The following is a 27,124-nucleotide window of genomic DNA, read 5'->3' on the forward strand; positions in this document are numbered from 1 at the left end:
AATGCCAGATGGGTTTTACTAGTTTTTTTATATAAAAACTATATAAATATATATCTACATCTATAATTATATGGAAAATTAAAAAAAAACAATAGAGAAAAAATTAAATAAAATTGTAAGATATAATGCAGACATTTTAATTATATGTGTTAAATCACAACTAAGCTAGAACAAATTTAAAATTACATGTGTTAATATACACTATGTATTATTTCATATCCTAAATAAACTTTGTACTATATTAACTCTACTATTCTATAATAACTATATGTATGTATTTAAGTATATATGCTTTAATGTACGCTCGTGTTGAATTTACATTTCTTACCACATTTCCCCTCCTTGGCTTCTAAGTTATTTTGCTCTTCCATTACGGCTCCTACGTGAATGTGCTGCCCCTAGTTTTCCAGCCGCTCAAATTTTCCGACTACTTCCAAAAATAAATCAAGCACTCAGTCACAAATACACACTAAAATTTCACGGTTCGATTAAATACCTTCACAGGAACTCTTCCAGGCTTTGGCAATCAGTTACCGAATTGCCACCGAAACGTTAGCACCGACTTAGGCGCCGGTTTGTGATGACTGCAGCAAAATAAAATAATTATAATAATAATATAATAACTAAAAATAAAAAATAATAATTAATTTGATTATCCAAAGAAGCGTCACATTAAGTATATATCGGAATGGAATTGCTTTCGACGTCATTAAAAATCGTCTGAAGTATACATTCAGGCGCACTTTTCTTTTCGCGCATACCTATTCGTCCAGCAATTAGTGTGTCCAGTCAAGGTGGACGCTGAAAAGAAAGTTATATATTTTAAGGCGCTCTACCGAGTGTATACATAGTAGTAGTAGTGCGTGTCGATTGTGTATGCCACCAATGCTTTTCGTTTGCGATCATTAATTCGGCTGAGCATAAATATACTTTACGTTCAACGTCTTAGATCTTAAACTGTAATCGAATGTTACATAACTTGTGAGAATAACGGAAAATAAAGTGTATTTGATTTGAATTCAACGAAATAGCAAATACCATCTTTGATGCGAGCGTTTTGTGAATTGACAAACGTTCGAGCACATGTGCGGGTTACATTTTAAAACGAGAAATAGTCCGTCTCAAAAGACGTCCCTACGCTGGGGCGATAGTTGCAATTTTCATTAACAAAAATACTTGTGCTCGGAGTTTTTTGAAATAAATATAATATAAAACATAAATTGGCCATTAAATTCATGCTCGAAGCATATATTGTAAAAGAAGTATACAATTATTTAAGTAACCAAAACGAAATACAAAAATTGAATATTCTAAATTAATTGAAAACAGTATCTAAACTAAAACTGTTTCTGAAAGGTGTGTTGACTTCTTTGAAATATATTTTATTTATTTTATTAGAAAGAATTTCCAACTATTGCATAATTTTTGATTACAACGCAAATTCCGTCGAACTGGTTGTTATCTATAGGCGTCATTTAAATCATTATTCAAAGTCAAACAATACGAAAGAACTTCTTTCCCTTATTCCAATCACATAATTTTATCCTTTTTTATTGTTGTTACTTTTTGTAATCGCGCTCTTTCCCTCCATTTGCTTCCACTCATAATGAACTCAACAATTCACCGTTGACACTTTCCAATCAAATATCATTGCCTAAAAGTATGCTTCGATAAATGTAATTGTGCTTAACTAAGCTGTGTCTGTGTACGCTTTCTCTTTCTGCTTCAAGTTCCAGTAAAAAAATTTGTGAATGAATTTATTTGTTTAATCTGACCTGCGTATACCGTTACTCAATATATCTTTATGTGTTGTGTTATTACAGCGGTAAATTTCAATATAAAGACTGTGGTCGATCCTTCTAAAGCAATATTTGTATATATATAGACAGTATTTGAACTTTTCATGCATTTTCGCGACCTCAGCGTTAATCAGGAAATGGCAACGCTTTAATGATTAAATTCACACAATTAAATTATTATTATTTCCAATGATTATTTTATTTTTGTCATTCCAATTTTTCTACATTTTCTTAATCCTATCGAATTTTAGAACATAATATTTTTAACTTGTGGTTTGATAGTATATTCTTCATTTATAAAGGTTGGTCCATTTCGAGGTTCCCTTCTTTTTTACACAGAATATTCAAATTTAATGGATAATGTGTATTATCATTCGAAAGAACATTCTTTGGAACTTATTTTTTGAAGATTATCTTTTCCAAATGTTGGCCGCGTTTACGTCTCAGATGGTCCATCCGTTAAGTTCAATATTCGATGGTTCGTTCGAGTATTTCGACTGGTAACTGGCGAATGACACGCGTGATGTTTTCATATCCCCACTGGAAAATGTCTAACGGTGTGATATCACACGATCTTGAAGGCCAATCGACCGGTCCAAAACGTGAAACTATTTGCTCAACGAAATTTTATGTTAATTAATCCATTAATTGATGCGATGTGTGGGAAGTGAAACATTTGTTGAAACCAAATGTCGCCAAGATCACAAGCTTCAATTTCAAGCATCAAATAATCATGGCGCGATAACGGTAGCCATTGACGGTCACGTTCTTACCGACATCATTTTTGAAGAAATATGGACCAATGATTCCACCGGCCCTCAAACCACACCAAACCGTTGTTTTTTCCTGATGAAATGGCAGCTCTTGAATCTCTTCAGGTTGCTCTTCGTCCCAAATGCGGCAATTTTGCTTGTTTACATACCCATTGAGCTAGAAATGGGCCTCATCGCTGAAAAAATTTTGGCTCGAAAACTTCGGATCTTCTTGGAACTTTTCAAGAGCCCATAGAGAGAAGCGATGTCGCTTAGGAAGGGCGAGTTGCTTCAGTTCTTGCACAAGCTGTATTTTGATCTTGCTTTCAATTTAAGATCTCGACGTAAAATGCGCCAAGTCGTTCAATACGTCAGTCCGAGTTACTGCGAACGACGCCGAATCAACTCTCCACGGTCTTCGTGTACACTATCAGCTACGGCTGTTACATTTTCTTCACTGCGTGCTGGACGTTGTCTATTCGGTCGAATATTATCCAATAATGAGTGCTGGGTTTCAAGATAGGTGATGGTGTTGCGAATAGTACGCTCAGTAGACCGATTACGTTGACCATAAATCGACTCAGCTCATCAGGCTGATAATTTATATACTATATAACTCTGTTCAGCGTATACAAAATATATATGTACCTACACACATATGCATTAGTAACTTTTAATTTTTAAATTATAAATGTTATATGATTTTCATAGTTTATCTTCTTTGAAATTCATAATAAATCTACAGTGAGTATTTATTATTCACATTATTTTCATTTAACTAGTGTTCCTTTGGCTCGCATATGTCCATGACAACTAAATAATAGAAAATTGAAACTACGCTTGGACAAGGTCATCACTCGAATCATACGAAATTACAGTACATTTTTGATTGAAACAATAATCTGGAGATAATACACGTCCCAACATGATTAATATCGCTGGTGTGGTGAGCATCGTGCTCTTCTATCTACTAATTCTGGTTGTGGGTATATGGGCGGGACGTAAGAAGGCGGCAGGCAATGATTCCGAGGAGGAGGTGATGCTGGCAGGACGCTCAATTGGTCTTTTCGTAGGCATATTCACAATGACCGGTGAGTAGAGTGAGTCCGTTGTGCATGTGTTGGAGGTCAACGGCTGTGGTGACGTCTAATCACCTAGAAATTTTATATACAGCAATGACATTGAAATAATGCACTCTCTTACTTTTTGCTGAACAGCAACTTGGGTGGGTGGTGGCTACATAAACGGCACGGCAGAGGCCATCTACACATCCGGACTGGTGTGGTGTCAGGCGCCATTTGGTTATGCCTTAAGCTTGGTTTTCGGTAAGTTTGTCCATGCAAGTGTTAAGCACTTCGAGAGTAAGATTATAATTTTCCTCATTGCTCGTGCGATGTATAATTTTAGGTGGCATTTTCTTTGCAAATCCTATGCGGAAACAAGGTTACATAACCATGTTGGATCCGCTACAGGACTCTTTTGGTGAACGCATGGGTGGTTTGCTCTTTCTGCCGGCCCTCTGTGGAGAGGTATTCTGGGCTGCTGGCATTTTAGCCGCTTTGGGTGTGTTTGTATTGTGCTTTATGTGTCAATAACTTAATCGTTTCTTATTGAACGGTGTAATTCTTATAGGCGCTACGCTGTCTGTAATTATCGACATGGACCATCGCACTTCGGTGATACTCTCGTCATGTATTGCCATTTTCTACACGCTCTTCGGTGGCTTATACTCTGTCGCTTATACCGATGTTATACAACTATTTTGCATATTTATTGGATTGTGGATGTGCATACCTTTCGCTTGGGCCAATGATCACGTGAAGAGTTTGTCCTCAATGGAGGTTGACTGGATCGGGCATGTGGAACCGGTGAAACAATGGTTCTACATAGACTATGGACTGCTATTGGTCTTTGGTGGCATACCATGGCAGGTGTACTTTCAGCGAGTGTTATCAAGCAAGACAGCTGGTCGTGCTCAATTGTTGTCATATGTTGCGGCAGCTGGTTGCATCCTTATGGCGATCCCTCCGGTACTCATTGGCGCCATTGCCAAAGCAACAGGTAAATTCACAATAATTGTGACTAAATTAATGATTCATTAAAGTTATAAAGTTTGTTTTGTAATACAAATTTTCTAACGTTTTCTGTTAAAGCATGGAATGAAACCGAATATACTGGCCCCTATCCACTAACCGTCGAGCAAACTAGCATGATATTACCTATGGTACTACAGTATCTTACACCCGATTTCGTATCATTCTTTGGTCTTGGCGCCGTTTCGGCAGCTGTCATGTCCTCGGCGGATTCGTCAGTGCTTTCGGCTGCATCCATGTTTGCGCGCAATGTTTACAAATTAATTTTCCGACAAAAAGCTTCCGAGATGGAAATTATTTGGGTAATGCGCGTGGCCATAATAATTGTGGGTATACTTTCAACTATAATGGCACTTACGATTCCCTCCATCTATGGCCTTTGGTAAATGCGACGTCAGATTTGAAATATTTAAACAGATTATTTATGTTTTATACTAATTTCAGGTCCATGTGCTCGGATTTGGTGTATGTCATTTTGTTCCCACAACTTTTGATGGTCGTACACTTTAAAAAGCACTGTAATACTTACGGCAGCTTAGCTGCCTATATAGTGGCGCTCTTAATTCGTTTGTCGGGTGGTGAGGCAATGCTTGGTCTGGCGCCTCTCATACATTTTCCCGGCTACGACGAGGAGACACAAACCCAGTTATTCCCCTTCCGTACCACGGCCATGTTAATGAGTCTGATCACGCTGATAGGTGTTTCTTGGTGGACAAAGTACGTACCAAGCGTTTAGTTGCTCAAAGAGAAGTTAAGTGTTAAATTTATATTTTTTCATAACTTTCAGAATGATGTTCGAATCGGGCAAACTTCCACCGAATTACGACTATTTTCGTTGTGTAGTGAATATTCCTGAAGATGTACAAAGAGTGGGAGAGCCTTCAGAAGCTGGAGAGCAGGTAAGTTTTGAATACAATTCGAAAAATGTAAGCAGAAAGATTGAGCTAGAAAAAATCTTGATACCTCATGTCGCCTTGAATTCGTTCATGGTTCTTTCTGTTTTTTCTTTTATTGCAAAAATGTCATCTTTAAAAAGAATAAAATTCAAAACCCATATTCTATATATTATTCATTGCGCGGTTATATAACAATTTGACTGTTTTCTTGAATCAAAAACATCAAGCAAAAGTTGAATCACATGTAGTACTTTACTTTATTAATAATTTACCTTCCCTTGTTTGTTATACCCTGACTAAGCTTTATTAATTTTTAATTTCGGAGACTCTACAGAGTATATACCCATATAAATGATTGGCGTGATGAGCTGAGTCAATTAAGTCATGTCCGTCTGTCCGTCCGTTTGTCTGTATATACGCAAAGTAGTCTCAGGTTTTGAGATATCGATCTAAAATTTTACACATGACCTTTTCTCTTCAAGAAGCTGCTCGTTTGTCGGAATCGCCAATACCGAACCAATGTAGCATATAGCTGCCATACAAACTTATCGATCCAAATGAAGTCCTTATATGGAACACTTTTTTATTTGTGAAGGGTATTCTTGCTTCGTTGCAACCGAAATTAACGTTTTTTCTTGTTTGAAATTAATATAAAATTAATTAAATAATTTATAATTTACCGACCTTTGAAATATAATTACTTATTTATATAGTTTTTACTGCACTGTGTTTTTTCTGTGATTTTTTCAACACAATTTTCAGCTTTCTGTTATGGCTGGTCCATTGGCACGTTCCTATGGTGCAGCCACGATGGCTGGCAAAGATGAGCGTAACGGACGTATTAATCCGGCGCTCGAGTCCGACGACGATTTACCCGTAGCCGAGGCGAAACGCATGAATCAGCAGACAGCGCAGGCGCAAGTGCAGAAAATGTTGAGCAAGGCGACGGGTAAAGGTGGCAGCAGTGCCAGTGACTGCGGCGGCGGCGGAGGAGGCGGAGTCGGCTGTGATGTGGGCATGGGTCTAAATTTAAGCGGTCAAGGTATGGCTGTGCCAACTGCTGAGCATGATAATACTGCCTTCTAAGCACATATTCAAATACACATAAATACACCTACAGATGCATTCTTATAAAATTGAATTTAATTATTTAAAATATAAATTTTCGAATTTGAATAGTGGAAAAAACGCCTGAAAAGTAAGAGAGGAAAATTCGCTATCATCTTAAATGATTGGAAAAAACCAAATTAAAATACAGAATTTAAGCAAAAGTGCTCATGAAACTCATACACATACAAACATAAATTTAAATGCAATTATATTTGGTGTAGACTTATAGGAATGCTTGCCAAGCAGTTGGACAATGGAGTTTGAAGGCAATTATGTTAATGACTAAGCTTATGAAACAAACATATCAACGCAAAAAAAATGCGAAAGTAGAAGAAAACTAAATTAAATATACAAAAATATATATACATATACATATTTTATCTGCTGTTATAAACTATTTTTGTGTAGTGTTGCCAGTGTTAACACTTTGTGCTTTTTGTTTTTTGTTAAATGTGTTTTACGGCTAATAACTACTTAAAGAATAGTGCGTATTGTAAACACTTTAAAAGTAATGCAATGTTAAACTTTCTATTTGAAATAAGTATTAGACAGAAATGTCTTAATAAGTATCTCTAATTATCTATATAGGTTCGTTTGTTCTCTGTATGTATTTTGTGCTTGCTTGCAACAGAATCTTTAATTAAGAATCTAATCTAAAACAGTTTATAAGGATGAACTTTGCACAGAAAACGCAGTAGTGACTAACCTTGTTGTTTGCTTAAATATTGAATAGGTATACTAAGTAATGTTATATTTTCTGCATCATTATTTGTTAAAATTTGCATTTCAGTAAGTAAAACTCTTTTTAAGAATATACAAAGTGCTCAGGTGCCGTGAATAATATATATATATTTTATTGTTCCAGTTTGGTAACTTTTTTTTGTATACCATGACTTTTCATAGTGAAATTTATTTTGTTAAAAATAGTTGAATACTTTGTTTTACTATATACTTATGGTACATTTAAAGAACTAAGTTTTTAATATGCTATACATATCAATACATAAAAGATTTTTAATTAAAAAGGAGTTCGCTAAAAAATTAGAATGAGCATTAAAGACTCGAAAAAAACAAATAAACATATCAATCCGTATTGGACTTAACAATTTATTTATAAAAACATACCTATAATTAACTGAAGTAACTTAAAAAGTATTTACCAAAAGATGTATATTTGCACTAAAAAATGTCTTGTAAAAAATTTGAACTTTTTTTTTAATATATGAAATGAGAAACTAAAATTTCTTTTTTTTTGAGTTTAAAAATTTTTAAAAATCAATACCCGGAAAGTTGAAGACATTTAATAGGGTGAAGTCTTACTTAACCATCCATCTAGAGGTAAAAAAGATGAATAATTTTATATACAAAATTGTTAAAAAGGATTTAGAATTTATCTGTGTGAGCAGGATTGCAAGTTTTCAAATTAAAAAAGTTTGGATTCAACTTTGTATATGGATTTTTTATTTAAGCTCGAAAACCAGGACATTCGAAAAAAAATCTTATTTTTTTAATTCTTAATTATTATGTGTTAATCCCAAATACATTTTTTGGAATAACAAATGTATTTCTTCTTTTTTAATCCGGTGTTTGGGATTAGAAATTTCGACATTAGCAGCGTAGCGAATTTTTATATTAAATTTTTTTTTTTTTTTCAATTTATTTGTATTTTTCAATCCGGTATTTGTGATTAGAAATTTTAAAATTATAATTAATTAAGATGTATATATAATGTTTAATAATAATAAATAATTTAAATGTTAATTCAATTATTTTTTTAATGTTCGTACTATTTGCAACTCTGAGTGAGAGTCTTAAAATTTTGTCATTCATTTACTTTCTCATCATTAATAAATCATGTGCAGAAGTTCAAACGCATTGCTAGTGAATTATCATTGAATAAATTTTTCTCTATTTGATCGCGACTTTAAAGAACTCTCATATTAGACATCGAAAGTTTTAGTTTCACGATCTTACTACGACCCTTCTATGGGGCTAAATGTTTAATTTTCATATTATTCTTTGATTTATATTAAACATATAAATAAATGCAAATTAACAGTAGAGACCCAGATTTCGTAATTTACGATGAACTGAATTAAAAAAGATATGATTCATATATTGAAATTATAAACAAAAAAATTTGAAGGTTTCTTTATAGGTATGTAATGGTCAAACCATAAAACGAAAAAAAATGGTTATATGTTATTCTAACTCATTAAGTGACTCATTCAGTTTGATCAAAATAATTCAAGATAAACCGTTATTTCGCAACGTTCCGAGTATTCTCAATTTATGTGCACAATTTACATTTTTAATTTTTCAAGACAAAGAAGATGCATGAAAAAACTATTTTTGAGCGCCAGATGTAAATTGTTAAGCAATACATTGTTTGTAACGTATACATATCAGCAAAAGTATAAAAATATATAGTATTGTATATACTTGTAGTGTGTATGTTCGCTATTGTTGCACTGCAAGTGAGATGCAAAACTCTATCATGTGACCTTCCATTATTTGAAACCCTCTTCTACATACACACAAATTTAGATATAAAAATGTATGAGAAACGCTTTTAGGAAGTAAACGGTTGTTTGCTGTTAAAAATTGAAAAAAAAAATATTAATTAGAAATAATTCAAAAAATATTAAAGCATGAACATCTGAGTGTTAATGTTGATTCGGGTGTGTTAGCTTAAATACACTTAAGAAATACATACATATGTATGTATATATGTATGTTAAACAAATGCATTAAATAAAGCTGAAATTTTGAGATGAAGTTAAATGTTGAAACAGTTAGTTGAATAAAAGTACTTGCAAATTATCTACAAATTGAAAACGCATACATATCATTTTAATGTAAGTTGTGAGATGAATTATATATACCATACATATATAAAAACCTATATATGAAATTATAATAATAATATTAATAAGACGCATCCGTTCATAAATGTTGACATGTATTCACTTTCCCAGCAACATATGAGTATACATACTTATGATCTTTAATTATTGCTTTTTCTGCAGAATAAGATTTCTCTTAAGAATAGATGGGCAACGAAGTAGAATAGTGTTTAAGGCATGATAAAACAGGCTGTGGCTGAGAAAGGCTTTTCTAACTATTAATTCATTTTGAATTTAAGGAAATTAACCACATACGAAATCAATTCAATAGAAGAGATCATAACATGTGATCATGCCCTCCAAGTAGTATGATTATTCTCAATAGGACCCTATTAACTTTAGGTAATTTTCGAAAATATATACAGTTAGGATGCCACACTGCTTTAGAGTAGAATAGATAAAGTAAACTTCGACACAACGCGAAATGATGAAATATGTTAAGCTGCATCCCTCAAAATTCGAGGTAAAGATGACATTCTGCTCTTTAGATATTTCTTTAAAAGCTTCAAAACATGCTTTAAAATTTCGTGGAAACTATTGTACGTTATCGATTTAATGAATAATATATTTTTGCGTTTAATGAAATATGTAAATCTAGTTAAATAAAAAATATATAACACACATATCCATAGTATGCCTGCAATTCACAAATAGTAAAGACTATAAAATTATTTGGACAGCCATAGCTTCATAATATTATATACTCGTATATATAATATAACTTACTAGTGAAATTACAAATATATAAGTAGTTGAAATATAGAAAAAATATATTAAAATATTTTAATTGATAGCGAATTCCCCTCCATTGTCTGCCCCATATAAGCACATATGTATGTACTGCAAACACATACATATCAATAGTTGAAAAAAAGAAAGAAAAAACTATTGATCGTTATTTACTGTTATCGGTTTACTTGTACAAACCTAAAATTACTTGCAAGGAAGTATACAAAAGAGAATATATGGACGCTCCACATAGTACGTCTATATGTAATTATAAGTATTAACAAATGAGAAATCAAACTACAAGTACTAGCTAACTACATATGATTCTAGGTAAGAACAAGTATTATTACTCGCACATACATATGTATAAAAAATAAATATTATAGCCTAAGAGTGTTTGTATATACACACACATATATAAGGCCGCAAGGATTTCATAGTTCTAATATATAATAAATATAGATACAAATACATACATATACATATATACATGAAATGTTAAAAACCCTAAGCTGTAAACGACCGCAAGTGATGTTGACTGCTTTTTTGAAATGTGTAAGAAATACAAAAATGTATGTAGAGACCTTATATTGTAGTTAAAAATACAAAGAAACACAAAACGAATTATTATAAAATGTGTAACTTCTAAATATATGTATGTATGTCACACGTCTAATAAAAGTTATTCGGTATTTTATTCTAAAAATTGCGAAAAATAAAATTTATATTTCCCTCGAGTTTGTTGGCAATTTATCCCAATTTAATAAAAACAAATTATTTCATAATATCTATTATAAACTAAAACAGTATACAAGTTAATATTGCAAATCTGAATGTGTTTTTTATTCTTAAAATCCTACGTCAATCATCCGTTATAATGTTGAAAAATAAAACATTTTAAGCATTTAAAATTAGTGGCAGTGTGATTGATTAGTGCCAGTATGAGTATCAATGAACATAGTATACGCACCAGCTGATGCGAGTGAAATGCGAAATTCTTTATGTGTTTTATGTTATATAATATTAGAGGTTGGATATTTATTTTATTTGTTTATTTTGAACGATTTAATAATTTTTTCGCGGTTGTTGCAACAGGAACACTAGTTGTTTATACGAAGATATGAGGAAGGATTTCCGATTATTAGCTTTTTTTGCATTTCGTTCATATCATTAATGGAAAATAATCTTTGTTTTAATGCCGAAGGTGAAGTTCTTTTTCAGAAGAACTTTCTGATCAGGTGCCTTGAGTTAGTGATGAGTAATTTTTTTAGGTTAGGTCTATTAATCGACACACAAATATTAAATCTAACTAAGTTTGTAAAAAATTTAAAGGAAATAGGTGTAAATATTTACAAAATTCTAATTAAAAATAATTTCAAAAATTGATCGCGATGAGTTTTTTGTGGTATTTTTGTCATAAAAACTTTACAATATTAAAAACCATGTACCGTAATTCGTAAAATTACACTTAAAAATGGGTTCAATCTAAAAAATTTACTATATTAAATGACCTTGGCTAGGAAATGAACATCAACTGAATGGCCAGCTAGTTTACCGCTTCATGGTTTTAACAAACTGTCGAAGTGCTCGCTGTTCTGTACCGTTCATTAGTTATTTTCACTAAATTTGTTTATTTGCACTTTAGTTGCAAATAATATAATGTTTTCATAATATTTCGATATACATAAATTATAGCACTAAGTTAAACACAGTTATAAATTTGTATGTACGCATTTACTTCCACCAATACAAATAATTTAAATTTGTATTTTGGTGTAAGCTGAGAAACCATATAACTACACGTATGATAATTTTGAGAATGCAACACAAAATAAGGTTTATGATAATCATTTGTAGATAAGTATTAGCTGGATAGATATACTCTACAGTTTTGAGATTAATGAGCAGAATGCGCATGTATGAAAACCAAAAACCACCAATAGTCACTTAAAGTTTACATTAAATTTCTATAAGTTGTTGTTCTAAATTTAACCGCATATTAGTTCCTACAAAAGTAACCAACTTCTTAATTAAAGTTTTATTAAAATTTTATTAAAATTTCAGATTTTGGCAAATTTTGACCATTTGCTTTCAAAAATAATTTAACAAAAAGAATAGGCAAAGATGAGAACTATTTTAATAATCGAAAATAGTAAAAAAATTAATTAGTATATTTGTGTTAACCAATAAGGAGTAAATATAAATACATATCAATGTTTAAATATATAGAAAATACACAAAATCACGAAATAATTATGGTTTATTTATTATACACTTACATAAATATGTATATAAAGATACAGCAGAGTGTATTTAATAAACGATAAAAACTTTAAATCATCGGACGTTTTCTTTTATCGAAATGATTTAGTATGGAGATTCAGTTATAGTGCATCAATTAAAAATATGCATTATTTGGAATTTGAAGAAATCATTTGAATGTAAATTTTCAATATGTTGATGGTAAGATAATATTCCAAAAGCCGTCATTTATCGTTGTTATTTTCCCGTATATTTACACGAGATGAATGAAAGTCATAAAAAGTGACAAGCTATTTCGCAGAATATTTTTATGCTTGATCAAAAGTGTTCGAAACTTCAAAGTAATGTTTTTTTCTGCAGTGACGTGTTAGCCAAGAAGCGCATACGTTAACTGTTATTTAATGCCAGTGATTGCTAGAGAATGACATGTGATGTAATTTAGTGATGGCAAATGACTTTAATTTACTTTGTCATTTCCTTAACAACCACAGATGTAAATGATAAAGTGATCATATATGTTGACTGGTTAAACTTAATTTTTTTCTAATATTTCGTTAAAAAATGTGAACTAAACTTTTTCTTGTAGAGAACCTTCCTAAAAAATCAGTTTCCCATTTAATTTATTTGTCAAGCTAGTCACTAGATTTCATCTATGTATAAATTAATCGATAGTATTGATGCAGCAATCAAAAGCAAGTGAAAAAAGTTCGCGCTCGCTACTGTCCGGTCGATGTACCGCCGCTTGGATCTAGTTTTAATGCAATCATTTAAGTTACAGTTATAAAATGTAATATATTTACCATAAAATAAATATATTGACGTCATTCCTAAGTGGGATATAAACATAAGTCACCTTTGATTCAATTTTAATATTTAATTAAACGAATTTTAAAATGCATGATCTCTATTAGAATATACTCGTGCATACATTTGTAGCTATGCATTATTTTTCTCTCGCATAGTACAGTTTTAATATATACTTGTATTATTTTTATTTGAATATTTTTTGGTGAATGAGCCCATCGCAATTAACACTTATATTACTAAAAAGACCATAATATATACAAACATTTACATATTTATGTAAGCCAAAAGCAATGTTGTGCGTTGAAGCGACGCGTCTCCGATTTTATTAATGGGAATTTAATGTGAACTTGACCGCCTCGAGCATATTTATTATTACTACCAATTACCATAAGGGCGTAATAGAGTTTGCTTCAGAGCTAAATAAAAGAGTAATAAATAAAGTTGCAACCAACTAACCCCTCCTAAGTCATATACCTCTTTATCTATGGGTTTTATTTGGTGAGAGATCATGGCTGGGTTGCTATTCGCGTAGTGTTTTATATCAAAATGTAATATATTATATATTACATAACGGTTTAGATGTGCATAATGGAAAATGGCACAATTTGTTGCAAGACGAATGACAAAAGTTTGTGGCAAACTTAAGTTATTATATATATATATAGTATATGTAAATGGTTTTGCAATATTTTTTGTTAATTATTTGTAAGTATACGATCATTTAGATGTTTATGTTACTTGTAATGGTACAAACATATGGTACATTCATGCACTTGTGGGTACCTTTAAGGTATAATAAAAGTATTTTCCTAGTAACCTAATGACATGCCATACAAACAAACACACTTGCATTCGCCATGAATTCCCATGCCCTGCGTGTGATTATCTTTATGCAGCGCCGTGATTTCGTTACCGTATCTTCCTGACATCTGATTATGATGATGGGAAACTTGAGTTAAAGATACCGGCATTCAAGCCATTGTCTCAAAATTGTCAACTTGCACGTATTTACGTAGGTTTCAATGTTTGGTATGTATGCGCATGCAAAAAATATAATATATATTTGTAGACTGATTTTCGCGACTGATTTGGCAAATAAGTTTAGGTTGTTTACAAACAATTAATGTATTACCTAATATAAGTAGATGTGTGGTAAGTGATAGAGTAATTGTGGTGTAACGAGTGTGAAAAAACCCCATCAGCTTTTCGTAGGTGATTGAAAACTTGCTGAGTCTTCCCTGTTTGGTACAAGATCAGGTCATGCATTTCGGATAGAAAGAGATGCTCAGATAGATGTTTAACAAAGATGTAAACTAAAAACTTTAGCTAAAAATAAGAACAGTCTAGGAATATTTAAAATTAAAAAAAAGCAATTTAAATGATGAATATAACATTCGAAATTGAAAGAGAAATTACTAAGCGTTTAAAAATTATTATTGCAACCAAATTGTTTACTAACACCAGTTCAAAATATTACTATAGTATCTACATACTAAAACCATTAAGATTATTAATAACAAGTTAATGAACTTGATAAATGTAAATATTAATGAAGACTAAAAATAATTTTTATCAAAAACATGAAGTAGTTAATTTTTGAAATAGTAAATATTTTTTCTCATAATTTATTTAAATATTACAATCTAGCGATTTACTCGTATATTTATCTGTGTCTTTTATCTAACCTAAACCGGAAATATTTTTTTGTATGATTCCTTGAATGTTTGTGGAATAAAAAGTCATAGAACATATACATTTTTGTTTAACAATTTATTTTAAAAATATTGAAATCTTAAATGAAAACACATATGTTTTTAACATTTTTAATGAAAATAATGCACAAATATTTTACAAAAAATGCAAAAGTGGAAAATGAAGGAAAGTGTTATTACTTATGCATATGTAGAAATACATTTATGTATGTATATGAAACTTAGAGTATAGTTTACAAACGAAATCGTACATCGAAAGAAATGAGCTTGTAATGAGCAATGAGAAATGAGAAATGAGAAATGTATGTATGTATGTATATTTAACTTCATTACAGGCGAAGAAATGGCAACGCTGAGTTTTTGGAAGGAACCCATATAAACCTAAATAATTTTCAAATGTGATTTAAATCGAGGCAGAGATAGTGCCGATCACTTAGATAGTGACACCAGATAAGTTTCGATTACGCCAAAAATTGTTTTACCTCATACGTCTATCTTAACTGGGTCTTTTTGTAATGTGATGGTCTATTTGCGATATTTGTAACCACCATCGGAAGAGTAACTCTGTGATATGGTCTCTGGCACAGATATTGGGGCGCTGTATGAAGAAGAAGGTGCACTATAACCAGAAGAGGGTGCTGATGGAGCCTGATATGAGGATGCTGGTGCAGGTGCTCCATAGCTTTGTGCTGGGGCTGGAGCTGGAGCGGGGGCATCATAACTGCTTGAAGGCGCTCCATAGCTAGACGAAGGGGCTGGAGCAGGTGCTGGTGCACTGTATCCGGTTGGAACACCATACGATGTAGATGGTGGAGCGGGTTTTGATGGAGCAAAAGGTTTCGAATTTGATGGCGATGGTGGTAAGTATGAATTAGATGGTGGAGCTGGTGCCCCATAACTAGATGAAGGCACTGCTGGTGGAGCGCCATAGCTAGATGAAGGTGGTGCGCTTTTTGGTGGTCCGTAGCTTGAGGCTGAAGGTCGAGAAGGGGGTCCGTAACTGGAAGCTGGTGGTGAAGGGGGCGCACCATAACTGGAAGATGGTGGACTCTTTGGAGGTCCATAACTAGAAGCTGGTGGTGAAGGGGGCGCACCATAGCTAGAAGACGGTGGACTCTTTGGAGGTCCATAGCTGGAAGCTGGTGGTGAAGGGGGTGCTCCGTAACTTGATGATGGTGGAGAAGGATGAGAAGGTGGACCATAACTAGAAGCTGGTGGTGAAGGGGGTGCACCATAGCTGGACGATGGTGGACTCTTTGGAGGTCCATAACTAGAAGCTGGTGGTGAAGGGGGCGCACCATAGCTAGAAGACGGTGGACTCTTTGGAGGTCCATAACTGGAAGCTGGTGGTGAAGGCGGTGCTCCGTAACTTGATGATGGAGGAGAAGGATGAGAAGGTGGACCATAACTAGAAGCTGGTGGTGAAGGGGGTGCACCATAGCTAGAAGACGGTGGACTCTTAGGAGGTCCATAACTTGAAGCGGGTGGTGATGGCGGTGCTCCGTAACTGGATGCTGGTGGAGAAGGTGGAGCCCCATAGCTGGAAGATGGAGGTGGACCCTTTGGAGCACCATAACTCGAAGCTGGTGGCGATGGGGGTGCTCCGTAACTTGATGATGGCGGTGAGTTCTTTGGAGGACCGTAACTGGATGCGGGTGGTGAAGGTCGCGATGGAGGACCATAACTAGATGCTGGTGGAGAAGGTGGAGCCCCGTAGCTGGAAGATGGAGGTGGACTCTTTGGAGGACCATAGCTCGAAGCGGGTGGTGATGGCGGTGCTCCGTAACTGGATGCTGGTGGGGAAGGTCGCGATGGAGGGCCATAACTAGATGCTGGTGGCGAAGGAGGCGCACCATAACTGGAAGATGGTGGAGAAGGGTGAGAAGGAGGGCCGTAACTGGAAGCGGGAGGCGCCGGAGGAGCTCCATAGCCAGATGCTGGGGGTGATGGAGGTGCGCCATAACTTGGTGATGGAGGTGCACTCTTTGGAGGACCATAACTAGATGCTGGAGGTGATGGCGGAGCTCCATAGCTGGATGCTGGGGGGGATGGAGGTGCGCCATAACTGGGTGAAGGTGCAGACGGAGGGGCACCGTAACTAGATGATGGTGGAGATGGAGGAGCTCCATAGCTTGAAGATGGCGGTGCTGGTTGTGACGGGGGAGCGCCGTAACTCGATGAAGGTGGAGAAGTTTTTGGAGGTCCATAAAATGCTACAGGGGATTGTGGGGCCAAGTAAGTTGAAGCGGGCACCTTAGCTGGACGTCGAGGTTTCTGTGGAGCTCCATAACTAGAGCTTGGTGGACTAGGTGGAGCGCCATAGCTGGGCGACGGTGGAGCTCCATAGCTAGGGGAGGGTTTGCTGGGTGGACCATATGAAGTAGATGGGCGCTGAGGTGGTGGTGGTGCTGGTCCCGGGGGTGCGCCATAACTTGAACTTGGAGGACCTTGTGCACTGGCGTATGCGCCCCCGGTGGGCGCACTTGGAGTATAACTACTTTGTGGTTGGGAGCTATATGACGTAGCTGGTCCCGACGCTGGCGGCAAATAAGAGCTCACTGGAGGCTCTGCATTGACAAAAGAGAGTGCAACACATATCAGCTGCAAATAGAAAAGAGGAAATTTATTGTTTATCATTGAAAGCGATAATTAAAACTAGTATAATAAATATATACATATATCTATGTAATATGTAGTGATAAACGTACCGTTGCAGCTTTCGCTGTGGAATGAAAAACCTTCATATTGGCAGCGGATAATGAGGAAAAGGCTGAAAATCTCACGTTCTATAATCTGCAAATAAAACAAGAGAGGTTAGTTCTCATTCTGAAATTTTTGGAAAAATATAGGTGTTTAAAAGAATTAGTAATTATAATTTGTAGATGACATAAGTGAGAGTGTTGTCCAGTAAAATCTCTCGCTGCTATAATACTGTAATTATGTATTAGTTGTACATATATACTAATGTGCACATTTACATTGGAGACCATGGTTAGTGTTTTTTGGAGTGCATTTTCCATTATCTATAAAACCGTGTCGAATTTTATGTAAAAAAACGAAGACTGTAACGAACTACAGCTTCGTGCATGACTTGTTGCGTATCTGAATTCAAAGTTTGCATAGATACAAACTTATATGTACGTACATTTATTTGTATATAGATATGTATGTAGCAAACTTCCCCGTTATATATTTATTTCTCAAATCTAAAGAAACTAAAAAATGTCTAAAGTATTTTGGAAATAAATATAGTTTATGTGTATTATTTGAACCCGTTTTTGGTATATGTACAAATAAATGCGACATAAAAAGAATTGCTAGAACACGTGATTTTGAGGTATTAAAGCTCGCAGCGATCTATAAGATTTCTAGATTATTTAATGATCAAATAATTGGAATTGGTTCAATGTCTCAACGGTCAGTAATCATCATCAATTCTATATTAGCACCAAATATAAGTTTTTTTAAGTGGCAACACCTTATACAACCCGAGTAATTTTTTTATATAAATGTTTACCTGTATATTCGTATATATGTATAGGCATGAAGTAATACAAATTCGCACTACTTCTTCTGTAGCGAAGTTCAAAGAAAATATTGCAATTACAGACGAAGGAAGAATAAACCGAAACAAAGCAACTTCAAATGGCAGCATTACGCAAATGAACGGTTTCGAGTCCACTGCGAATGCTGCGTTGGCCGTCATACGCACGGGCGCCAAATGCGAACGCGATTTCGCAAACAATGAGCGCGTGCTCAGTCACAAGCGCATGCGCAATGAATGCAATTACAAACTTCAATTGCAAAGTTGTGTATGTACGCATGTGTATGTAGTCGGCGGAATTCATTTACATGTGAATCTATATAGCTACATTTTGCGAATTTGGGATGGCACGATGGCGACGTTGATGCTTGAAAAATCAATTTGAAATCAATATGGAATTCTTTTGCGTTACGAAATCACCAACAGAATCGAAATAAAAAAAAAAAAACAAGAAAAAAAACTGTTAACTTCGGCTGCACCAAAGCTATAACACCCTTCACAGTTGCATTTCTTATAGCATAAAAGGGTACAAAAGATCTTCACCTTGACGGTCAGTTTGTATGACAGCTAAATGATATGGTGATCCAATTTAAATAATCTATTAGAGGCTTGCAGCCTTTACGTGTATAATAATATGTGCCAAATTTCGTAAAGATACCTTGGCAACTAAAAAAGTTTTCCGTACAAGCATATTATTCCGATCGTTCAGTTTGTATAACAGCTATAGGCTACAGTGGTCCGATAATGGCCGTTCCAACCAATGTGCAGCTTCTTGGGGAGCAAAGAACGTGCGAATCATTCAGATCGATATCACATAAAGTGAGGAATTATGTAGGTCGTGTAGATCATATACAGACAGATAGACTGACATTTTTAAATCGACTCAGCTCGTCATGCTGATCATCAGTTATATATATGTATATATATTTTATAGGGTCTCCGACGTTTGCGTTTGGATGTTTAGGGTATAATTTTTTAAATACGTACGCATATACAAACGCGTTATATTGTAGATAAAGTGCCACTATAATAGAATCCTAGTATTAACATGCAAAGCTCGTAATATTGATTTATTATATTTCCCGAAAATTTGGGATAAGCGCGACTTAAGCCGCGCGCCAACTTCAATTTGCCGAACGAGTATGGCTTTAAGGGCATTTACATGCAAAATGCAATATTAATTTTCAAAGCCGTGCTGCACATGTGCACATTGTTATGCAAACTGTACGAAAAGTTGAAAAATTAATTCCGCCTCCCACCACCCCCCACAGTTATCGTCATGGTGACATTACAACGGATATTCACAGCTTTTTCAGCCAACTTATGCCTCTAAATGCGTCTTGCTGCCAGCGGCTGCATCAAATGCTGGTTGTGTTAATGTGGGCAAATCCATCAGTTCAAATATTCTGTTAGCGCGCAAACGCTTCATTAGCCTCACACCCCCCTGCTTAGCCACACTATCTGCCACATGCACATTGAGGCATCGTAAACTTTGACTATCAGTGAAAAAAAAATATGCAAAGCAGGGCTTTAAGTGGCACAGATACTCATATCGCACGCCACATAACAGGAGGTCACATGGCCGGGCGGTGGGGGCAACAGCAATAGTGTGGTTGGCGGTTGACAAAGTTCGTTGAATGCAATTTAGCGGCGCTCACTTGCTTCTTCATTGTGTTGCAATGTATTTTCTATTTTTCTTTCCTTGTTCATATGTCTTGTTGGCGTTTGCCTTTTCAGGCCTTAAATAACCAAAAATAACAGTAAAATAAAAATGAGTTATGAGAGAAAAAAAGACTCGGAAAAAGCAGTTAAAATTTAAGTGTTTGTTCCTTGTGCTGGCATCAAATGTTGCTGCGGCTGTCTCTTTTTCAATTTTCGTTGTCAACAACTGCGGTTGCAAATGCATTTTGTTGTGTCTAACTTTCGTTTTTATGTGTTTGCTTTCGTTTTACGCTTTTTCGTTGTTGTCATTTTCATTTGCAAACGAAATTCCAATATTTTCAGTTTTCAATGTTATTCTTTAGACTCATTTAATGCTGTCGCTGCTGTCATTGCCGTCACCTCACCACTGATGCATGCAACACAACCGTTAGTCAACCACGTTCGGTTGCATAACTTGGCGCTTATTTAATGCTGTCATTGCATTACGAGTCCCTTTATTAATGTTTTAATTTTTATGAGCAAACTTTCTAATAAGATAACTTACATATGTACGGATGAGTGTCTGAAAACATGAGTTTGTGTGTGTATACATAACGTTCGCTGTAAATTAGCGTTTATTTGTACCTACTGTAATGTTAAATACTATTTTAAGAGATAAAATTAATTAATTTTTTAAGGCTCAATTTGGATATTTTGAATGTTAACTACCGCTTAAAATATAAATGTAAAATTAAGATAATTCAATAATTAAATTCAAATAATATATTAATATGATATATATTCTTCACGGCCAATGAAAAAAAATAAATAATTATATTATATTATTTTTTTCGCTATACCAATTTTATTTCATTATATATATCAAATTAGTTTTTCAACACGTAATTAAAAAGAAGTTGAAGCAAGATTTTATTTTCTTTAATATTATGTATGTGTATATAGACATGTTTTAAATAAAATCTTAGATTTATTGGCGTATATCCTCACCTAAAATGTAATATAACATAACATCACTTTTCATAAGTTTACAGGAGAAAGAAAAAACGATTTAAAATATTGTAGAAACTACTTATATTGAAAAAAAAATTTCATTTTGGTTATAAAATGTTATATCTGATAGAGAGGCTTAAAACTTTGTGCATACTCGTACATGTAATATGATGCAATGAAGCTTAAAAAACAAAAAACTCAATTTATTTTTTTTAAATGCTATTTTGTTTTGCATTATAGATGACCATATGTATGTATGTATGTATACCGCAAAAATATATTTTCTAAATGTCTATAGTCCCGAAGTATATTTTACAGAATCCAGAAAGCAAAATATTACAAAAGAGTGCGATAGTTTTTAATAGAAACTTAAAAGAGTGGAGAACCGAATTGATTTTGAACCAGAAAGCACTTTGCTATTGTATTACTTTATTAACATAATAATATGATCAAAATTGTCAAAAAGTTTTTGATCTGAACTGGATGACTTTATAGAGACGATTCGCCCAACTTTGCTGATTTTTCCCATTTTCTTCTCGTTAAGTAAGAAATGCCCCACTTTTTCCTAATTCTTTTTTTTTATTTACTCATACAGGACTGTAATGTGTGTATAAGTACAAGAAATAAGTATAATATAGTACAGTTGAATTGAACCAAAACTGCAACTAGGAACCAAAAAAAAAAAAAAAAATGTAAAGAAATATGAGAAATCAAATTCCTATATTCAATGTGTCTTGGTTATTTTGGTTTTATCAATGATATTATGAATATAATTGAAATTGAAATCGTGCGAACTCACAATCAATTAAACACATTTCTTTCAATTTGCAATGTATTTTGTATAACTATTTTTTACAAAATTTTTAAGTGCAACTTTTGACCAACCATGTTTAAACTTCAAACAATTGGATTCAAAATGCAAAAATTCAAAAAAACAAACATCACAGCTTATTTTTGTTTGAATAGGAAACCTATCATTTGAAAAACGGGAAACTTTTAGTTGAACACCAAACTTATTTTTTATATTTTATAATAAGTGCGATTGAAAATCATTTAATTTTAATTAAATTTAATATACATGCACTATAATATGAACTCCTTGAGCAAAGCTTTTTTATAAAAACAAATCGGAGGATGTTAATATCGTATACTCCGAAGTCGCTCGAACTTTTCGCGTAATGAGTTATAAGAACATATGAAATTGAACATATGAATATTAAAAATATTATTCAAAATTATTTATATTGTTAGTTCAGTTTTAGTATTTTTTGTTTTAAAGAAACAGTTAATATTTTTGTCCTCGCAAGAACATCGCTGAAAACAAAAAATTTCTTATGTTTCTTTTTTGCAGTGTTATTGACACATTATTTATCAATTTTAATTTCACTTGCTTTCACTTTATAATTTTTAGCAGTATCCTTTTTCGAATATCCTTAATTTGTATATGTTTTTATTAATAAAACTTTTGTTTTGTGCACAAACCAGCAATTCCGTTTCCGTTAATGCTTATATTTATGTTTTTGACCAAATATGAAGAACTTTCCGCCTCGTTTGCTTATCACCACAAGTTGTAGCCGATTCCGATAGTTGAATGTAAACTGCGACTTTCAACGAGCGCATCTTGCATTTTTATACCGAAAAATAGTGTTTGCATTTTCTCAAGCTACGCTTTGATACACTTCTCAGTGCCACTTTGGTGCCGTAAGTATGTATGGCAATTGAGCGACGACCACTTCATACTACGCCTTGTATAATATTGTGAGTGTGTCGGTGTTTTCAAATATTTTTCAACTTCATTTTACATCCAAGTGTACTTACATACATCTTCAATTCATTTTTCAAACAAAATCTCAATTCCACAAAATCTATTACAATTTTATATAATTTTGTTGTATATGCTTCGATGCTGCAGTTTTGCCGGTGGCTATGTTTTGCTTTGATGATAGATGTGCCTACTCTTCAAATAAAAGTACAACTTACGTTGAAGTACAATATAACGATAACAAAATGTTCGTCGCGCATGCGCATCACACTCAGTGGCACTCAGAAAGCGCTGGCGCTCAACCAAAACGTCTCACTCTCAAATATTTTCGTTTTCTGTGTGCTTTGCATCTACGGTTGCTTGGTAAAGAATCGTGTGTTTTCGCTTTTAATTTCTTCTGCGTTTTGGTGCTCTTTAACTTCGCTTATTAATCAGAGTAAAACTGTGCGCAAGCGCAAACCGTTTTGAGAAATTTTACTTGTGCGCTGCAGTTGCTCAGTTGTTTATTTTCCGAGTTGTTGGCGTCTAGTCAAATGCGAAATTATTTTGATTTGGCATATTTTCTCATAGCTTTCGTAAATCATAGCAGCGGATACGGATATTAACTGTGCATTTTTTACCGATATTTGTCTCAAACTTAAACGAATACCTCGTTATTTTATACACGCTAACATTTTCAAATACTCAGTGCTGCAACGTCATTGAGAGTTTTGTAATAATTAGTAAATTAGTTTACGTCAGACTATTAGTTGTGGCCTATTAGCTGCTGCTCGGGACTTCAATTAAAGTAAGGCATAGTGAATGTGTAGTTATTCGATTGAACAGTAGTTGGTGTGGTGTGAAAACACTAATGTGTATAATATTTAAAAAGCAAATAAGTTTATGCTCACTGTCATAGCAAATATATATACAAAAACGTATTTAATTTAAAGCCTACCGATGGCTTTGAATTTTATTGGTAGAAATATATGTTACGTACTATGAAATGAAGCTGAAGAAATTGATACCTTTATAATAATATGAGACACAATTAGTATAATGAATTGGTGACAGGTCGAGACTATAAGGCGGATGAGAACATTTCAATTAAGCTCCCGAAACTTCTGGCGTGTCATCGTACGCTGGCAATGTTCTAATGGAACACAGTTCATCAATTATTGGCTAAATTGGGCCGCTTCAGGGCGATTTCTTCCTTAAGACAGTCAAATTATAGACAGTCACAGGACTGCCAATTCCAACAAACACATATCAAAACATTCCTGACAGTCAATTCTGACTTGGCCTCTGTTTTGCGCTAGCTCACCACGATTCGAATAAGATCGTTTTCGCTTGACGTTGTCGTAAATGATTCACTTATATTAACCAGTAACCATCTACTTCAGAATTGAATTCATTTTATTGCGATTCACCGACGATTCGCAGATAGAAATATGGTCTATAAAGTCTTTATGAGTTAAGGGGCGTGTCATCTATACATCGAGCTACTTTATGTATGCATCCTTATTTAAAAGGTTCCAAAATTTTTTTTGGTGCAAATCTTAGCTCCTGGGCTGTCGAAACAAATTTACATGATGGTTGAACTGGACGATTTTCATTATTTTTATCGATATATCAACAATTGGCCTTCCAGGACAGTGTTTACTCTTTGACGCGTACTCAAACAATACTTCCAAAACTGTGCAAGAAATTTTCTTAGTTCAATATCTTATCTTTCTAACGTCACAGAAGGTGACCCTATCGATTACAAATTACTTAACTCATTTATTGGATTTATTTTTACCAGCCTTCTTTGAAATTTCTTTGAAAATTCTTATTTTTTCATCTTCTTTATTATCGCCATTGATTATCGTGTTAGTATTGAGGCTTATTCCCGTGATCTCCGTCATGGTCTACTAGGACCATTTTCGATCACTCCTTTGAGATACCAAAAAACACGTTAAGATGGACAAATCTATCTTAAGTCTGTTAGGGTGACCAAATTCTCTTCTTTCAAATATTATACTTAAAAATTAAACGGTGATAAAATGTTTGACAGCTTTTTCTCTATTTAGTGAGTTACGGCTGTCAGTTCTTGTATGTATTTATTATATAGGCGTTTATGTTACATTAGCTGCATTATAAAGATTATATTTGTTCTAAATATTAAAATCCATTTACCGCTATATATACCGATATATCGATCAGAATAATAACAATGTTAAGTTTATAAATGCATGTCCTGAATTCATTCGTTCAGTAGATTCGACATAAAGCTTTTCCGAAAATTTGTAATTTTTAGACTAGCAAGAGATTCAGAGTAATCGTAGTAATCGAGTAGGTACATATGTAATTATGTACTTCTATTACAACTACTACCATATACTTGTACAAACAACTTACAACTCTGCTATTAAACAAATGCGCAAGGTTCAATTAGTATTTAGCTACAGGTTTTCGAAAAAGTTTCAAACGGTATTAAATAACAATTCGAAATACTTACGCAGAAATTAGTCTGTTGAGAGAAACATGACAAGTTTGACAAGCCGTCGCCAAATAATATGGAAATAGCCAGAAAATATGGATTTTTTAATTGCTTTGACGTCACTCAATCGCTCTCACGAGTGACGGTAGTTAATGATCAACGAAACTAAATGATAGCGTAATCAAATATGCAATGTGAAACCAAATACGAGCATTTTGTGTTTGTGTTTGCTGCAATGGGCGGGAAATTATTGGTCATCGTTGACCCTTGCCTTGGATATGAAATTATTTTTCAAACATAAATACATATATATATATATATATATAAATATGGATTTGAGATGATTAGTTTTTTTTCTCCTCATCAACCTTTTAACCACGCTTTCGACAACCAATCAATACTTCAACAACTTTCAGACCTTTCGCTTTAAACAATTGTGTAACATAAAATGAAGTATTCAACTTGAACACAGTAAGTATAAGTAGTATGATGCCGGCATTCGTCTATGTACGTACGTTGGTATTGATAATTTTCGAAAAAAAATATTGATTTTTATGATAAAGATGTAAAGATCCGCGCAAATAATGGAAGACACATTAGCAGTACTTCCACAAATGCACTTAAACTTAATTGTTTTAGCATAAGGATCCTACGACAAGTAGAATCTTAACAAGATGTTGAAAGCACACTTAATTCTCACATAAAATGTATTCCTGTCCACATGCGAAACAAAAAATTATTTTTGCTTTTACATTTACAAATATATTCTGTTTTATTTTTACAACTGCAACCTCTCACGCCGAGTATTTTCGCCCATAAGTATATTTCATATTCATTTATGCCAAAGTTGGTGGATCTTCAAGTGGCTTCCATTGATAGCTAGCCCATGGAATGCATTCTTTCAGCAAGTGCATGTAAGCCATACCCTTAGGACAGTCCTTCTCCACAGCAGGTTCACCAAAGGTTTCGCAATACCAATACTTGGCCGGATCGAAGTGATGTTGATAGGTCTGACCGATTTCTACACGATCACGGCAAGCAGATTGGCCGGCGTCAGCAGAAACGCTGACCACAAGAGCTACGGTGAGCGCAAAACAGAGAGCTGAACGGAAACATAAGGAAAAAGCACCGTTAGTTTTTAATAATTCCACTCTGATTTAAAACCAAAAATGTTTTATAATAATGGATTAAATGTTAATTATATTTACCGAATTTCATTTTCAAATTTTATTTTTGTTTCTCTTAAGATACAATAGTACTTGACATGGTGTGCGCTTGGGCTTTTATATAAGTGAAAATGCTTTTTTATTGAAAATAAAATGAAATGATAATAAAAAGTATGCCATTTTAAAACACTAGTCGGCACTAGATCTCCATTTGTTGAACATTAAAAGACTTGTAAATTGATATCAGTGCTTGCGCGTGCAATCTGATTATTATTCATTTACGCGCAAATTATTGTAGGTTGCAAGATGACTGCATGCAATATAGGGTTGGCGAATTTGGTAAAGGTCAGTTGAAGCAAATATTTTTCTATTTTTATAAGATGCCCAGGAAACAGATGCATACTTGTATCATATGACTTTTGTTATGCACTAACGAAAGTAAGTTAAATAACTTCGTGATCTACATAACCATA

The 27,124-nt window shown here is 33.9% G+C and overlaps 3 protein-coding genes across 3 annotated transcripts; 1 reads left to right on the forward strand and 2 right to left on the reverse strand.

Moving 5' to 3' along the window:
* Nucleotides 1-677: 677 nt before the first annotated feature.
* Nucleotides 678-8,611, forward strand: ChT (choline transporter). The gene is made up of 9 exons (XM_014240201.3): nucleotides 678-1,356; nucleotides 3,334-3,642; nucleotides 3,769-3,876; nucleotides 3,959-4,114; nucleotides 4,184-4,612; nucleotides 4,705-5,026; nucleotides 5,089-5,361; nucleotides 5,432-5,543; nucleotides 6,303-8,611. Exons 2-9 carry the CDS (start codon nucleotides 3,477-3,479, stop codon nucleotides 6,624-6,626), a joined length of 1,890 nt encoding a protein of 629 aa, XP_014095676.3. The 5' UTR covers nucleotides 678-1,356; nucleotides 3,334-3,476; the 3' UTR covers nucleotides 6,627-8,611.
* Nucleotides 8,612-15,237: 6,626 nt separating this feature from the next.
* Nucleotides 15,238-23,899, reverse strand: Muc91C (Mucin 91C). The gene is made up of 3 exons (XM_014240190.3): nucleotides 22,745-23,899; nucleotides 17,775-17,859; nucleotides 15,238-17,667 (listed from the first exon to the last, which is right to left on the reverse strand). The coding sequence occupies exons 2-3, from the start codon at nucleotides 17,808-17,810 to the stop codon at nucleotides 15,592-15,594; spliced, it is 2,112 nt and encodes a 703-aa protein (XP_014095665.3). The 5' UTR covers nucleotides 17,811-17,859; nucleotides 22,745-23,899; the 3' UTR covers nucleotides 15,238-15,591.
* Nucleotides 23,900-26,221: 2,322 nt separating this feature from the next.
* LOC106621367 (uncharacterized) lies at nucleotides 26,222-26,843 on the reverse strand. Its single transcript, XM_014240203.3, has 2 exons — nucleotides 26,694-26,843; nucleotides 26,222-26,587 (listed from the first exon to the last, which is right to left on the reverse strand). Exons 1-2 carry the CDS (start codon nucleotides 26,701-26,703, stop codon nucleotides 26,322-26,324), a joined length of 276 nt encoding a protein of 91 aa, XP_014095678.3. The 5' UTR covers nucleotides 26,704-26,843; the 3' UTR covers nucleotides 26,222-26,321.
* Nucleotides 26,844-27,124: the final 281 nt, after the last annotated feature.

This window comes from Bactrocera oleae, chromosome 2 (genome assembly GCF_042242935.1).
Source record: "Bactrocera oleae isolate idBacOlea1 chromosome 2, idBacOlea1, whole genome shotgun sequence".
NCBI lineage: Eukaryota > Metazoa > Arthropoda > Insecta > Diptera > Tephritidae > Bactrocera > Bactrocera oleae.